Source organism: Dendropsophus ebraccatus, chromosome 6 (assembly GCF_027789765.1).
Source record: "Dendropsophus ebraccatus isolate aDenEbr1 chromosome 6, aDenEbr1.pat, whole genome shotgun sequence".
NCBI classification, from domain to species: Eukaryota; Metazoa; Chordata; class Amphibia; order Anura; family Hylidae; genus Dendropsophus; species Dendropsophus ebraccatus.
The window spans coordinates 108124853-108142826 of NC_091459.1; the positions used below are offsets into that span (position 1 = coordinate 108124853).

A 17974-nucleotide genomic window follows, 5' to 3' on the forward strand; every position below is an offset into this window, starting at 1 on the left:
CTGCTCTTTCCAGCGGCTCCATAGGAATAAAAAGAGCTGCAGGTCATGTACCTGAATGAACAATTAGAAAAGAAAATCAGTGCAAACGTGTCAAAAGCCTTAAAGGGGTACTCTCTCCATTTCAGGAACTGTCCAGAACAGTAACAAATCCCTATAGAAAACTTCTGCTTTGGACAGTTCCTGTCCCCATGTCATGTGTCTACTCTTGGTGTAAAAGCTGTTTATCTTGGCTCAGGCAGCACACTGTACCTAATCCAGTGAGTTATGGTGCATGAATGCTATCAGGCCGTTAAGTGAGATTTATACAATCTCTACAGGGACACTCAAAACATTTCCATTTTATGAAAACAAAAGGCATATATTCAAGACAGAGGCATTGTATCAGCTAAGACGTAAGATGATAATAAGAGAGATAAAAGGACTCTGCATAAGCCATTCATTATACCCAATTATTTATGGCTGAGTTTCAATGATCTTTTTAATCAGTCTTTGCTTTCTCACTTTTTATTCCTTTTTTATGCAGCAAGAAAAACTGCAGCAGTGGGAAAGGAGAGATGAGTTTAGATTTAGTTCATGGACGATTAATTTCTTTTGTGTATGTTCAACATAAAGTAATGAAAAGCTTGTCGTATTCCTTAGGAGACTATTCCCCTGCTTTTACGCGGTGTATAGAAAAAAAATTAGCGTCAGCAAAAAAAAAAAAAAGCATCGGGTGCTGAACTCTATTTATACTCCGTCGCCATTAATTCATCTATGTAATGAAACAAATGACGTAAATGTAAAGTAATACACCAGAATGGCTGGATATCCACATATACGTTGGGAATGTAATGCGAACATAGTGGAAACCACATCCCCACTTCTGCCTACTATGCCGCATGACACTGCCAGGGTTTTTCTGTGGCTTGCAGACACCCAGCACATCTTCTGGAGTGAGCGTGTTGAGTTATTGCATCTCCGCTTCCATTCGTTTAAATGGGAGCTGAGCTACAGTAACCCAATACAGTCTCTGCACCTGGGGCTGTATGCTGGTGCTGCACCTCTAAACACACAGGTTTTAATGACTTATCCTGAGGCAGCCGGGAGATCTCGCTCTGCACATGCAAGGTCTCCTGCTTATCATGACTACCTTCAGTGACGACCTGTGATGCACAAAGGGCATAAACCCAGATCACAGTCAGGGGCTGCTGGGGTTAGGGGCTGACTGTCAGTTTAAAGTGTGTAAGTATATACTGGCAGACATTACAGTGGAGGGGCCGGACTGTGTTGGACTTTTGCAGCCATGGGGAACATTAATGTCTTGGTACTGGAGGTCTGGATGGTAGAAAGAAGTTTTCCCAATTTGTCCCAAAAGGATCTACTCACTCTATCTGCAATGTGAAGTGCAGATTTCTTGAGGTTATGTAGCTTGACAGTCCTATTAGTCCTGCACTTAGTCCTATGTCTGTCCTGAAGCCCATCGAGGCCTTAAAGGGAACCTGTCACCCCCCGTGCCGGGGTGACAGGCTCCCGACCCCCAGTTAGAGCACCCTATACTCACCTCATCCCGCCGGGTCCCGCTTCTGGAGGTGGTCGGGTGATCAAGATCTCAGCCGCTGCAGCCCGGCGCGCGCGCTGAGAGAGGAGTCCAACACCCATAGAGAATGAAAGGAGAGTCCAGCGCTCCGTCATTCTCTATGAGCGTTGGACTCATCTCTCAGTGCGCGCGCCGGGCTGCAGCGGCTGAGATCTTCATCACCCAACCACCTCCAGAAGCGGGACCCGGCGGGATGAGGTGAGTATAGGGGGCTCTAACGGGGGGTCGGGAGCCTGTCACCCCGGCACGGGGGGTGACAGGTTCCCTTTAAGGAGATGCTATGGGTCGCTCTGCTGCCTGGGGAAAAGTGCAGAAAACTCCCATATATATATACTGAACATATTTTGGTAGGTACCAGTGCTGTACATGTTGGCTAGGTTGACACTATGTAAAAATGACGGACGTCTTCTATAATAACGGCCATCATTGCACAAATAACATCCAATATATTTAAAGCAGCACTATCAGCAAGTTCGGGCCAGTGAACCTATTAATATGCGCCTGCCCCTCTTTACTTCAGGATCCCCAGGTTGTCTTCTTTATTCCTCTGGTAACGGTAACCCGTTGTTTTCGGCTAATTACTGATATTGTAATTGGCATGCGTGGCATGCTCCCGGAGCACCCACTCATCCCGCCTGGCCTGCCCCCTCCCAGCCTGCCCACTATGCATATTCATATATGCATAGCTAGGCTGGTTGTTACGGCGCATGTGCATAAAGCAGCCCATAACAAGCGGCCTAGCTATGCATATATGAATGTGCATAGTGGGTGGGCCGGGAGGCGGCATGCTAGGCGGGACGAATGGGTGCTCCGGGAGCATAGGGAACGCCCCAAATGCTCCACGCACGTTAATTACCATATCAGTAATTAGCCGAAAACAACGGGTTACCGGACTGCAGAGGAATAAAGAAGACAGCACGGGGATCCTGAGGTAAAGAGCATCAGGTGCATATCAGCAGGTTCACTGGCCCGAACCTGCTGATAGTGCTGCTTTAATAACTGTGAATGCAAAATGGCAGCCATTGTTATGAAAGACAGCTGTCATTTTTACTTAGTGTGAACCTAGCCTCCAGCACATATAGTATGTAGGCCCCCACTATGCTCTAATATAATAGCCAGGCCTCCTCTATGTACAGATATAGTAGCTATAGGTTCCCTCTGTGCTCCTGGGAAAGGCAATGGCACCTTACAAATTTGTCTTTCCCTCAGGGCCAAACATCCGCCAAAACATGATGGCCACCAGTTGGTTGCCAGGTTGTAAATTGGGGATCACTACTCTACACGGCTTTCATTCTTCACTTCTACTATCCGAGTTATTTAGTTTTACTGTGATTTTCAAATTAAATATTCATTGCCCAAGTAAATGTTTGTACATCCCCAGAGTAATCAGGCAATACATGTGAGGGTCACACACTGGAATACTTACACCAACATATGCCAGTAAAGTTCTTGCCGAGATTGCAACATTAGGCGGATACTCGAGGAAGAATAGCAGATGGCCCATCTCCTTCTGCAGACGTTTAGTGAACTAGAGAGCATGTGCATTCACAAAATAAATTACCATGGCAGCTCTTTTAAATAAATTGCCTTCTATATTCTTGGAAGCTCTTATGTTTTATAACTTCTGCAGACTGAAATAGTCTGACCTTTTCTTGACTTTCAAGAATCCTTAGAAGTCTGCTTTACACTATTGTATCCAGCAAAGAGCAGGTAATTTACCTGTAAGTGCATGATTAAAATACATACAAGCTAATATGAGGATTGAAGCATAAGAGCTATAGGATTCATAGAAGGAACTATTTTGCAATGCATATGTTGAAATTGCTGGTTTATGGTGCGGGGGCTGATCCATTAAAGATTTATATTATGTGCCTATTGCTAATGTTTAAGTAGATGAATTAAGCTAGAATCAAAGTATCATTATACCTAACATTACCATTCATAAAGAATGGCGGGAAGTGGGAAGCTGTAAATATCTTGCAGTGTGAAACATTGGTGTAGGGGGTGTAAAAGGAGGGCACAGATGCAGATAGGAGCAACACTTGGGCCTGGTGGACAGAGATGCCCAAAAAGCTTTTCTGCTACATAAGTCATCACAATTATAATGTACATGTTAGATACATTTTTTATTTTTTATTTATTTTTTGCTAGGGGTCAGGGACCACATGTGCTCACCCTATTTTTCTTATGTTAGTGGGTTAAATGAAAGTCTAGAACAGCTGTATTTATTCCCTGTCAGCTCCTCTGCTTTTTACATTACTCAGCACAAGGCAGCATGCTGCAAACACACCACATTCTTATCTAAATGTCTCAATAAATATACCTGTATATATAACAGGGAGATTGTGACATAGGCTTAAGGGGCTTGTCAGAGGCGTTAACATTAGAGATGAGCGAACCTGGAGCATGTGATTCATGTGAGCATGTGATTAGCGGTGGCTGCTGAAGTTGGATAAAGCCCTAAGGCTATGTGGAAAACTTGGATATAGTCATTGGCTGTATCCATGTTTTCCAGACAGCCTTAGAGCTTTATCCAAGTTCAGCAGCCACCTCTAATCAAATGCCGATCGTTCGGGTTCGGATCGACTCGAACCCGAACCCGGTTCGCTCATCTCTAGTTGACATCACTCAAGAAGTGGGACTAGAGCTCAGACACAAGATCTAGTCAAACCACCTGAGACAGCAGAAGATGATTATCTTAGGAGAGAGAGAGTGGAACTTGGGAGCGACTGAGGAAACACCACATTAAAAATGAAACGTCTGTCAGAGCTAAGCCAAGAGAAAACGTGCAGAAGCCAATACAACGTGTGATAACACTAGATAATGTCTAGGGGTAATACTGTAGTTTAAATACAATTTTCTGATTCCCCTTTAATAAGTAGGTTAGAATCTCATTTATGTATAATGTTAATTTTTCTATGCTTATTGTTTTGTGCAGTTTTTACATTTTTTATTACAATTTTTTCTCACTTGTGTTGAAATACTGTAATTATTTCTGTTCTTGGTTGTACTTGAAGCTGTGAGCCTGTGCCCCATTCTATGTTACGCTGCGTGGGGAGTTCAGTCTTGCATCTTTAAACAAACAGCCGTCTTACTAAGCTTTAAGAAACGTGCTTAAAGCACAAAGACCTTCACATAATTATAAGCTAGTTAGGAATACATAGCGTGCTAACAATGCGGAGACACACAGGCAGGCTTTCAACCCATAACAATACAAAGTGCGATGTATGACAGCAGAAGAATTTAATGCATGTGATTAAATAATTCAGTCTCTGCCGCTGAGGTATACCGAACTACAGAATGCCCTGCTACAATAGCTAAGACATCAGACATAAGATGGAGTAATACATAGCATTTGGTTTAAGTGCTTGAGTGAATGAGTGTAAGTGATCTGTATTTTACAGAAACTTAAAGAGGATGATCAAATTAAGGCCCCATTCACAAGATGTGGAGGCCACAATCATATATGGTAAAAAAACAAAAAAAACCTACTGCAGCATAACATAACATAAGTGGCATAACAATAAACTTCTATAGAATAAACCTAGCATACTTCTTTGAGGCTACTATGCTTTTGTATCATTCAAATAAAAAGTATACTGGAAAAAAACAGACCTAACATAGTAACAAGCAGAATTTGGCCTATTGAGGCCCTGGGCTACATATCATATGTTTTATCGTACATCTGAGTTTACCAAAATATGATGGGTATGGTGCCCAAGGTGGATCAGTGATCAGACTCCCCTCCTCCAGGCTGGGCTGTCCTGCTCTGTGGTGAGTCTGTCCATAAGATGGCCAACATGAAAGAGCATGTGACCATGCCCCGCCCCAGTTTCCTCCACTGAGCTTGTATATGCCTATGGAGGACACTGGAGTTCGGGGCATGGTCACATGCTCCTCCATGTCGGCCATCTTATGGACAGACTCACTACAGAGCAGGGCAGCCCAGCCTGGAGAAGGGAAGTCTGATTTTATCTCTACAGGGAGCTGCTGTCAGTAAGTGCAGTGAGTACAGTTACTAATACTGTACATTGAAATATTTTACTATAAAGTGGCCAACCCCTTTAATGGCTCACTGCTTTCCTTAATAGAGGTGCCTCCAGAGAGCAGAACATGACATCCATGGGCCTTAAGAGGGAAGAAGGAAAAGGGTTGCGATACCCCTGCATAACAGATTAATTTGAGGCATGGGAAAGCCTGTTGCAGATGCAATGGAGGCCATAATGGATGCTGTTGGAAACATAAGTATAAGTAGGCAATGCTTGATGCAAGTGGGTGAGTAAAATACATAGGGCTAGGTGACAGTGACTACTGATAAGGGGCAAGTACCCTAAAACAGCTATCTTTAAACCTCTCAAGGGATATAATCCACCAGAGGTATAGCTACAACTATGGAGAGGACAGGAGGAATAGCTGCTGGCCATATTTGTGTTTAGCAGAAAGCTGTTCAAGGTGTATGGCTGCCTTTACCCCAATAGTCAGAACTTAGGCCCCATTTACATAACATTTCTGGGATATGTTCACAGTATGTGTTGGGATAACAGCAAAAAATTATGTATTGAGCAGCATAGCCACAGTGCGCCCAATTGCTTTATAAGACCTAATGTTGTCTTCTAGTGACTATGTTGAGTCTATTTCCCAAAGTGTATATCGATTTTGTGGGTTTTGAATGTGTAGTCTACTGAGCTTTTGAATTTTTTATTTTTCTAGATCTGTTTTGTCAACCTAAAAGAGGATTTAAGTCCTGAAGCTTTACGGAAGGTAAGTCACTTTCCCCATACACTCTGCAGTACAGTAACACACAACCTAGTCCTTGGCTGACCCTTACTCTTTATTATGGTAACATGTATGGCCTGAGAGAAGCCTTCTAATGGGATGTGTGGATAATCACTGTAATTACGTAGTGATACTATGACTACTCATGCTACTTGACAACTGACATTTACCCACATTAAGAGGTCCAACACCCTGGCAGAATCTATATACTGTGTTAAGTCCACTGACCTCTTGGGCTCTGCATTTCGCACAACAAAATATAATACATTTGTCTAGTGTTCCTGTAAGTTGTTACTAACATAGTTTTAATGCACTTAGCACTATACAGTATGTGGCTCAATTTAACATGGTATAACCTGGGCATAATTCATGGTTTAAAGCCTAAAACTTTTTTATTGTTGTATAATGTGTGAACACAGACCACTTTCATTCCAGTCCTGCCATACAAGCAAAGCCACTATCACAGTATATTGATCTTCATGATAGGTCATTAACATCAGATTAGAGGTGCTGAAACCAGGCTCCCTTATGATTGGCTGTATGCCCAATCCACTGCCCTCGTATATGCACAGATAGACAAACCCAGAAGTACACAGTCCTGCGCAGTTAGTAGTGACTGTACTGAGTAACTGCACCTCAGCTCCCATTCATTTCAGTAGGACCTGAGCTGTAGTAACTAAGCACAGCCACTATACAATGAATGGAGCTGTCTGTTTCTGATTTCATACACTGCGCATGTCAGAGCAACCTAGGTAAACAAGTGATTGATGGGAATGCCGGATGTCAGCTCCCAAGTGATCTGATATCAATGACATATCCTGAGGTCACATGTTGTGACCCAAAAACCCCTTTAACTCATAGGACCGAAAAAACACAACAATTGATTACTAAAACGAAAGGTTTTACTTGTCCCAGATTCTTTTCATATATTGCTGTATATTTATACAGCTCATAGTAATAGGCTTCTCCCCTTTACTGTTTTTTATCTGCCTAAATCACAACGTCTTTGTGTTCTAGAAGTTGGATGAAGTACCTCCAGACCTACAGAGGCTGATAAACTCCATGTGGTCCCAGGAGCTGGCACAGAACGAAATTGTCTTGTGGAGTGGATTGTTCAATAAGAAATGTGGACATGTTCCTGAGATACAACAAGTAGGTATAAACTGTATATACAGTAGAGGATGAAGGTTATGTTCACATATCCAACACATATTTGCTTGAGCATCTGCTGGCAGAAATCTTAAGATGCCCATGCATCTTAAACTCTAAAGTGCATGGTGGCCTCCTAACTCTCCACTAACAAATGATGTTGGTACAGAGAAGGGTCAGACACATTGGATTTTTCTTATTTGACCCTACTGTTCTGGGGTACATACAGTAGTGCAAGCCACTTACAGAAGGAGGGAGGAATGGATGAATGGGATGGATGGGTGGACAAATGGATGGATTGATGGATGGATTCGAGGTTAGACAAAAATACACTAATATGATAGCATGTGATAGAAGTCCAGAAAGTATTAAGCCATTGTTAATATATGGAGAATGGTTTGCATGACATTGATGTAACCTAGCAGCCAGGGATGGTGGACTGGAACGTGCATGACTGCTCATTCTGACTGTCATGACTGATTGTCCTAGTAACGGAAAAGCCAGGTGGCATGTGTTCCGAGTTCCGGCATCCAGAATAAAAATAGTTTTTAACCATAATATAAAGCCCCAGGAGGAAGGCCAACTACGGGATCAGATATGGCATGTTGATGACTAGAGAACAGTACCGGCAGTTTTGGGTGGGTGGTGGCCGGTACAGATTCACTTTAAAGGGAACTTAGTTGCCATTTTCCTATAATGTTCCTTGTATCGTTTTCATTGAATTTTTCTCTTTTTCATATTTCATAGCTAGATACTTTGCTGACAGACCCCATATAAATAATAACCTGAAAGGTTTGCTGCCTCAGTGGGAGCCATAAATGGGTTATCCAGAGAGCAGAAAAGTTCCTACCTTAGACGAGAAGAGGGTAGGCGTATGTTATAAGCACTGTGCGTGGACGAGAAGCTGCTAACCTCGGGCACCTATTGAATGTCATCCTTAACATGCTGCTTCCCCCTCTCGTCTCAGAAGATACTGTACCTTCCTAGATGGCCAGAGGGAGGAAGTGTAGTGCCAGATAGCAAAACAGCTAGGACCTTCTCTGTTCTCTGGATAACCCTTTTAATAGTGCAGTGAGCCCTTACATAGTAACATAGTTAATAAGGTTGAAAGAAGTAAAGAGTCCATCAGGTTCAACCTAGACAAACCCTACGGTGTTGATCCAGAGGAAGGCAAAAACCTCTTAATGACCTTGGTCGCCCTACCCTGCACCCGCTTCAGTTCAGCTGTGTCTTTTAATATACGGGTGTCAAAACTGGACACAGTATTCCATATGTGGTCTGACCAGTGACTTATAAAGAGGCAAAACTATGTTCTCACCTTTAGCATCTATACCTCTTTTAATGCATCCCATTATTTTATTAGCCTTGGCAGCTGTTGCCTGGCACTGATCACTAAAGTTGAGTTTACTGTCCACCAATAGCCCCATATCCAATAACCCAGTGTTTTATTATTTACCACATAACTGTACTTATTATTTCTACGGTCTAAATGCACAACCTTTTCCACATTAAACTTCATTTGCCATTTCTCTGCCCAAGCCTCCAGCTTCTCCAAATCCCTCTGTAATGTGATATTATCCTCCTCTGTGCTGATTACTTTACCCAGTTTAGTATCATCTGCAAAAATTGAGATTATACTCAGTAGCCCTTCTATAAGGGCATTAATAAACATATAAAAAAAGAAGTGGACCCAGCACTGATCCCTGTGATACCCCACTAGTAACTGTGATCCAAAACTGACCCCTGTGATACCCCACTAGTAACTTTTACCCAATCAGAGTATGTTCCATCAGTAACCACCCTCAATAACCACCCTATTGTCATTATAACCATTTTATATCCAGTTTGTTACTGAGGAGGAAAAGGGGTTAATATCAGGCCCCTCTTATAGCTATACTACGCAGCACTACTACTGTATCTCCAATCATTTCCTTCCCACCCTGTGATGTGCGTGACAACCCATGCATTTATTTTTATCAGCCACAAACATGTCAGCTAGATCCAATAATTTCTACTGTTACGTTTCAGCAGAATCCATTTTTCACGCTTTGCAATTTCATATGATTTCCAATGTTATTTATATTATTTTAATGTCAGAAGCCGACCATTACAGCCCACCTACATGTCCCGCAGCCCCACCGAACAAAAGTGAATTCTCTAAATAGCTCCCGCTGTACACCAGCCTGCCACCTCCTCCACCTATTTATTCCTACCTGTAAAGTCCTGTATTCATATGCTCACAATAAGACCATCACGCTCCCACCGTAAGGGACAGATGAAAAATATTGTACTCGTTTTATTATTTACCATAAAGCTGACATAACACTGAGGCGCTTCTTCTCAGACCTAACAAGGAAATGGAATAAAACACTTAAACATTTAGCTCCAGATATGTAAATTGCATATAACTACCTGTTTCTATAAATAGGTACAGGCATCTCTGCGCCAATTTTATATTCCTTATTCATACATATGCATTTTATAGTCATGCTCAGTGATTTGTGGTATAGGCTGAATCTCATAATTTTGGTGCATAGCTATGTCCCAATCATAAAATAATCCCTAACCAGATACAAATTGAGGCTATGTTCTCACACAGTACTTTTGCTCAGTATTTTGCAACCAAAGCCAGGAGTGGATTGAAAACACAGAAAGGCTATGTTCACACACTGCTGAAATTGAGTGGATGGCCGCCATTTAATGGCAAATAATTGCCGTTATTTTAAAACAATGGCCATTATTTGCTGATGATGGCCATCCATTCAATTTCAGCAGTGTGTGAACGTAGCCCTTCTGCTTTTTTAATTTTACAACACTGTGTTTACCAAAGCTATGAGCTAAGAGCCAGAAATATGTTACACTATCATGGCTATTTTTCCAAGAGTGGCTTAAGAGTCTATTGCCATCTGCCACTTCATTATGAAGAGTACCTGTAGAGGAGGCAACTGCTGGTTTCTGCTGCTAATAAACTAATAGCAAAGTGACAGCTAATATGGAGGGGCAAACATGTTATTTATAATAGAATGCTAAATAATGTATGATAGCTGTATTATGTAACAGTAGTTATTTATTACCTGCTTTTAATGGTCTTAGTGAAATGGGACACACGTGAGCTGGCTGGGCCATGTAGCTATATGGCCTTGCCAAGGATCATCAACATAAGGAGTTCCCTCAGATATTCCCACTTCTAAAAATAGGCTGTAGCATATCTGCTGTGACGTTGCATAGAATAAGACAAGGTATTATAGGTAATACTGGTGTAGAAGCTAAGGTTATCTTCTCCAAAGGGGCACAGGCTGGATTACCAGTAGGCTATCAATATAATACTGTTGTTGCTTGGAGTTCCTTTATTACTTTATTACAGTTCTGAGCTGTGGGGTATAGACTGACATCTGTAGCTACTTCAGTCACTTTAGATGACCAGGCCCGGACAGAACCCCATCAGGTCCCTGATTGCAAAAAGGCACTTGTAAACACTTTCTTATCCTTTTCGTCAAGCTTGTGCAGTCCTCTTAGAAACACTTTCTTATCCTTTTTGGCTAGATTGTGCGGTCCTCCTTATCCTTTTTGACTAGATTATGTGGTCCACTGGATTTAAAAAATATTTGGTGGTAGGAATCCTTTGGATAGAACTAGTAAACCCTGTGAATTTGTTAACCATGCTGGGTAAATTTCCATGTGGTTTTAGCTCTTCTAGCATTGTGAGTCCTAATTAGCTCTCAGGGCCAAAGCTTTTGTGAGGGGCTCTTCGTATATGAAGACTAAGGGCCCTATTATATGGGACGATTATGGTGCAAAAAATCATAATATTGTTCAAAATTAAGCAATTATCTTTCCGTGTGTATGCAGGCAACAATCAAATGACTAACGAAAATTTGTTTGCATTTCGTTCATCGCATCTTTTGAGCTGAACATAAAATCATTGTTAATTGTATGCTAATCGTTCACAAATCTTTCGGTGTATGTAAACAATGTTTGTTTGTAATTATGATCATTTGTATACTAGAGTATACGAACGATCATAATTATGATCGTGACTAATGACTATCATTATTATTGTTATTCAACCCTTTTCAAATTAGGGCAAAAAAGTCATTCAGTAACTCACAGGTGATGTCTTCTTTGATCTGAGGCGTCACTTTCCCTTTTCCTCTCCATCTGGCCCAGACCGCCATGACAATTTTTTCCAGCTACAATTCATCTCTTTTGAACCTGCCAGACAAACATCTTAGGCTCCGCACTTTTACAACTTCCACTTTTTTTGTGTCTTGTGCAGTAAAGTCAGTAGCTATGTGGGTTACCCCCTGTATGTAGGATCCCCTGCTGTACCCCCCATATGGTAATTATCCCACATGTGCCCCTATATAGTAACATCCCCCTGTGCTGCATCCGGAATAGTAATAATCCCCCCTGTGCTCTTCCCCTTAGTAATATCCCCCTGTGCTCTGTTCCTTAGTAATATCCCCCTGTTCTCTGCCCCTTAGTAATATCCCCCTGTGCTCTGCCCCTTAGTAATATACCCCCCTGTTCTCTGCCCCTTAGTAATATACCCCTGTGCTCTGCCCCTTAGTAATATCCCCATGTGCTCTGCCCCTTAGTAATATACCCCTGTGCTCTGCCCCTTAGTAATATACCCCTGTGCTCTGCCCCTTAGTAATATACCCCCCTGTGCTCTGCCCCTTAGTAATATCCCCCTGTTCTCTGCCCCTTAGTAATATCCCCCTGTGCTCTGCCCCTTAGTAATATACCCCCCTGTTCTCTGCTCCTTAGTAATATCCCCCTGTGCTCTGCCCCTTAGTAATATCCCCCTGTGCTCTGCCCCTTAGTAATATACCCCCCTGTGCTCTGCCCCTTAGTAATATCCCCCTGTGCTCTGCCCCTTAGTAATATACCCCCCTGTTCTCTGCTCCTTAGTAATATCCCCCTGTGCTCTGCCCCTTAGTAATATCCCCCTGTGCTCTGCCCCTTAGTAATAACCCCATGTGCTCTGCCCCTTAGTAATATCTCCCTGTGCTCTGCCCCTTAGTAATATCTCCCTGTGCTCTGCCCCTTAGTAATATCCCCCTGTTCTCTGCTCCTTAGTAATATTCCCCTGTGCTCTGCCCCTTAGTAATATCCCCCTGTGCTCTGCCCCTTAGTAATATGCCCCTGTTCTCTGCCCCTTAGTAATATCCCCCTGTGCTCTGCCCCTTAGTAATATCCCCCTGTGCTCTGCCCCTTAGTAATATACCCCCCTGTGCTCTGCCCCTTAGTAATATCCCCCTGTGCTCTGCCCCTTAGTAATATACCCCCCTGTTCTCTGCTCCTTAGTAATATCCCCCTGTGCTCTGCCCCTTAGTAATATCCCCCTGTGCTCTGCCCCTTAGTAATAACCCCATGTGCTCTGCCCCTTAGTAATATATCCCTGTGCTCTGCCCCTTAGTAATATACCCCTGTGCTCTGCCCCTTAGTAATATCCCCCTGTGCTCTGCCCCTTAGTAATATACCCCTGTGCTCTGCCCCTTAGTAATATACCCCCCTGTTCTCTGCTTCTTAGTAATATCCCCATGTTTTCTGCCCCTTAGTAATATATCCCTGTGCTCTGCCCCTTAGTAATATATCCCTGTGCTCTGCCCCTTAGTAATATCCCCCTGTGCTCTGTCCCTTAGTAATATACCCCTGTGCTCTGCCCCTTAGTAATATACCCCCCTGTTCTCTGCTTCTTAGTAATATCCCCATGTTTTCTGCCCCTTAGTAATATATCCCTGTGCTCTGCCCCTTAGTAATATATCCCTGTGCTCTGCCCCTTAGTAATATCCCCCTGTGCTCTGTCCCTTAGTAATATACCCCTGTGCTCTGCCCCTTAGTAATATACCCCTGTGCTGTGCCCCTTAGTAATATCCCCCTGTGCTCTGCCCCTTAGTAATATCCCCCTGTGCTCTGCCCCTTAGTAATATACCCCCTGTGCTCTGCCCCTTAGTAATATCCCCATGTTCTCTGCCCCTTAGTAATATCCCCCTGTGCTCTGCCCCTTAGTAATATACCCCCCTGTGCTCTGCCCCTTAGTAATATACCCCCCTGTTCTCTGCTCCTTAGTAATATCCCCCTGTGCTCTGCCCCTTAGTAATATACCCCCCTGTTCTCTGCTCCTTAGTAATATCCCCCTGTGCTCTGCCCCTTAGTAATATGCCCCCCTGTGCTCTGCCCCTTAGTAATATCCCCCTGTGCTCTGCCCCTTAGTAATATTTCCCCCTGTTTTCTGCCCCTTAGTAATATCCCCCTGTGCTCTGCCCCTTAGTAATATCCCCCAGTGCTCCCCCCCTTAGTAATATCCCCCATTCCCCCCCATAGTAATATCCCCCAGTGCTCCCCCCCTTAGTAATATCCCCCTGTTCCCCCCTTAGTAATATCCCCCAGTGCTCCCCCCTTAGTAATATCCCCCTGTCCCCCCCATAATAATATCCCCCATTCCCCCCTTAGTAATATCCCCCAGTGCTCCCCCCTTAGTAATTTCCCCCTGTTCCCCCCCCTTAGTAATATCCCCCAATGCTCCCCCTCTTAGTAATATCCCGCTCCCCCCCCAAGTTATTATATTCCAAAGTGCTCCCCCTTTAGTAATATCCCCCTGCCCCCTCATAGTAATAATCCCACCTATTCTGTCACCATATTAATAATCCCCCTGTGCTTTCCCCCCCCCCCCAAAAAAAAAACATACAAACATTATACTCACCTTACAGCAACATCCAGCGGGTCCCTGTCTCCTCTTTAGCCTGCGAGGAGCAGGCCGCCGCCACCGCCCCCGCACACATCTTCTCCATCCAGCAGGCTCAGTGATATGATGTCACTGGGCCTGCTAGAGGGAGAGGATGTGTGAGGGGGGCGGCAGCCGGACAGGTGCTGAGCGCTCGGAGGAGCGCGGTCCTGGAGGGGGGAGCTTAGAGATCAGCTGATCGGGCGGCCGGGGTGAGTTATGAGGCGGGCGGCCGGGGCGAGCGATGAGGCATTCATTTGCAATCATTAATCACAGAAAACGAAAGATCACTTAGGGCCCTATTCCACCAGACGATTATCGTTTGCATAATCATTAACGATTAACAATCTCAAACGACCGCTATTGCGAAAGACCTGAAAACGTTCACTCATTTCCATGGAACGATAATCGTTACTTATGATCGTAATTGCGATAGTTTTTTCTTCGCTATTTATTCGCTATTGCGTTCGTATCTATTGCGAACGACCGAACAATGTCTTATTCAATGCAAACGATTTACGAACGTTATGCGAACGAGCAACGATAAAAATAGGTCCAGGTCTTGTAAAACGATCAACGATTCTCGTTCGGTCGTTAATTGTTAACTGCATTTCAACCGAACGATTATCGTTTAGATTCGAACGATTTAACGATAATCTGAACGATAGGACTTATAGGACTCACAGCATAAACATTGCCCTCATGTCTTCTACCACTACTATACTATACTCACTACTCATACTACTAGCTCACTTTTTCTACTATTCTACAATAAAAAGTGCTGGTTTATCGGTATATATATGAATATAAGTATCAGTGACACAAGTTTTTCCCATTGTCTTTAAGGTCTGGCAGCCTGATGAAGTCTGTCTGCTGCTGCAGGGTAAAATGGAGAACACTTCAAATACCATCATCCTAGAACTGAATAAGTTTCTTTTGGGTTTGGAGTTGGCACAAGAGAACCATTTACAGGCTGACACGAGCCCCCTCCGGGCCGAGGATGACACCAACTGCTCAGTTTCGTCAATAGAAGAAGATTTTCTGACTGCTTCTGAACAGCTAGAAGATGAGAGTGAAGGAGAGGCCTGCAAGGGAGGCAAGTATCCTTACGAAATAGTCAATGGAATAGCCATTAAGTTCATTTACAGAGGACCAACAAAACACAACAATCACTAAGCTCAGGGAGATCAGTGAATAAAATCCAATGAAGTACTCTAATGAATTTAAATATGCAAAAAAGGGGTCCACAGAGCCTCAGTTGCGAGCCTCAAAACCCTGGAATAGCCAGATATCCCTCCAGAGATAGAAAACCTGTTGCCAAGGGGGGCCTCCCAGTGGGGAGATCACAAAACCACCCAGTGACGTAGCACCTGGTTGTGAGTATTGGAACATAAATAGGAAAATACCAGGGTGACCCCTTTTGCATCAAAGTTTAACTCTGTTGCGAGTATTGCGAAATGACAAGGGTTTACCAAAGCCAGGCAACAATCTACAGACTAGACTGAATCCACATACAGGCTGTTTCAGGGTATTTGCCCCTCATTAGTGAGGAGCAGGATTCTGGCTAACAGGGGCAATGGACAGTAGACCAACAAAACACAACAATCACTGAGCTCAGGGAGATCAGTGAAAAAAAAAAGTACTCACTCAAGAGTCTCCATTGATACATTGCCCCCTATAAATACGGGAATATCGGGATATCTGGCTATTCCCGTGTTTTGAAACTCGCAACTGAGGCCCCAGAGGCCCCTTTTTTGCATCATTTACAGAGGAGGCACCACCGAAATGCTTTCTTGATGTTACAGGCCTAAAACATTAAGAGAAAATCTATCAACAACATGTCCCTTTTCAGCTGCAGTGTTGGCCTTGTGGGGACCTTGTACAAATCACCACATATATCAATGTCCACATGTACACACATATTATTACGTGGGATGCAGACGTTGTTGTATTTGGTGATTAGGATTCACTAAAGGTCTCTAATAGTGTTGAGAGGAGAGGCCGAACTGTTCGGGTTCAGCAATATTCCCCGAACCTGAATGAACTCCCCGCTTAACATTAGTCTCTGACAGTGCTATACTGTATCTAATGAAAACCAGACCTAACATCTGAATCTCTCAGGAGTGCGCAATTTTACTATAGTCTTTAACTTCAATAGATAATATCTCAGCTGTAAAGAAAGATATTAAAACAAGTTTTTCACGCTACATTAGAGAGTCTTTTTTAATTTTCTGGTAGGTTTCCTTTCTATTAGAGTCACATAACAAAAAAGAAATGTATTAGTTTATTATTTTATCAGTCTACTATTTTGGTATCACTGTCACAACAAGAAAATGAGAATTGTGGTAATAAGTCATACGTGGATATATACGGTAAGTAGCTAACTTGTTTATGTAAAAAGAATGTATTGTAGCTGTAAGAACCTTCACAGTTGTTTCTGGTTTTCAGAGATATCTTGAGGTGACACTGACTTGGGATTGTGCCTACTCACAACTCTAAAGGTCCCTATACTTGGGGAGACTTAGAATGCCCCATACACTCAATGCCTGCCAGTGGCGGGCTTGGCTGCCATCAATATAAAGTGTTTGGGGGCTTCCCGAGTGACGGATCGGGTTTGATGGAATTTCATTGTCGCCAGAGCAGTCTGGCTGACGCTTACCCTTCACCATAGATAACACAGCAGTGCCGAACATTCCTGAGTATGGGGAGGACACGAGAGAGGTCACTGTTGGTCGAATGATCACTGGGCCAACAGTTATTGAAGGTGTATGGCCATCTTAAGGTCAGGACTACACTGCGAACCTTTGTAGCGCTACAAGATTGATTTTAACTGTTGAGCACATTCACTTGTATGCAATCTTGTGTGTGAACTGCAGCTGTCACTAGATATCAGTCTTGTAGTGCTGCAAAAGGCCACAGTGTCAACCATGCCTAAAGGAAATAAATTGGCCAGATTTTTTTTACTGACTGGAGCCAAATACTAGAACATGTTCTTTTTATTATGGTTCTATTTTTTTGTAGTTTTATATTTTCTTTATAGTACATTATTATAGGGGCAGACATCTTGCCTGAGCTGCTTTTAAACAGCATTTAGCAACATGCTTTACAGCAAGTCTCATGTACATAGGCACAATGAATATCTCTTAATCATAATCCTTGTATGGGACACATTTGTAAGCATGCTCTGTAACCTATGTGACCTGTGTAAATGTCGTTTTACAGGGTGGGGGAAGCACAGATGATATTGTCTTGCTATCTACTGGTGTCACCTGTTGCTGTAGTGCTGTAATAATTCCCAGCAGCCTCTTGGTTATCAACACAGTCTCAGCTTAGTTTAAGTATAAAAAATTTTTTTATAATAAAGACAGTAAAATGGAAAATTAGAAAAAAAAAGTCACCAAAAATATGTTTAAAGGGGTTTTCAAATGTATTATATTACTTGTCCCCTATCCCCAGGATAGTGTACAAGTGTAAAATCACAGAGGGTCCAACCCCAGGGATCTCTAATCTGGTGCCCCGGCTCCTTTGTATTGAATGGAGCCACGGGTTAGCACATGACCCGCAGCTCCATTCATTCTCTATGGAGCGACCAGAGAAAGCCAAGTACAGTACACAGCATTGCCATAGTACATCCACACCAAAATTTTTCAGCGGATTTACAAATTCATCTAATGTAGAGCGGTGTCCAATATAATTGACATCCTCTGTAATGTTCATATGCTCCAATAGTTTGTGTATGTGCC

The 17974-nt window shown here is 43.1% G+C and overlaps 1 protein-coding gene across 2 annotated transcripts in view; it reads left to right on the top strand.

Annotated features, from left to right (window-relative positions):
- SPHKAP (SPHK1 interactor, AKAP domain containing) overlaps positions 1 to 17974 on the top strand; it is a 167354-nt gene that overhangs the window by 131921 nt on the left and 17459 nt on the right. For both annotated transcript variants that reach the window (XM_069975571.1, XM_069975572.1), the window contains 3 exons: positions 6287 to 6337; positions 7370 to 7504; positions 15078 to 15327. In XM_069975571.1, the coding sequence (XP_069831672.1) occupies positions 6287 to 6337; positions 7370 to 7504; positions 15078 to 15327 (436 nt within the window). The remainder of the gene's footprint in view (positions 1 to 6286; positions 6338 to 7369; positions 7505 to 15077; positions 15328 to 17974) is intronic.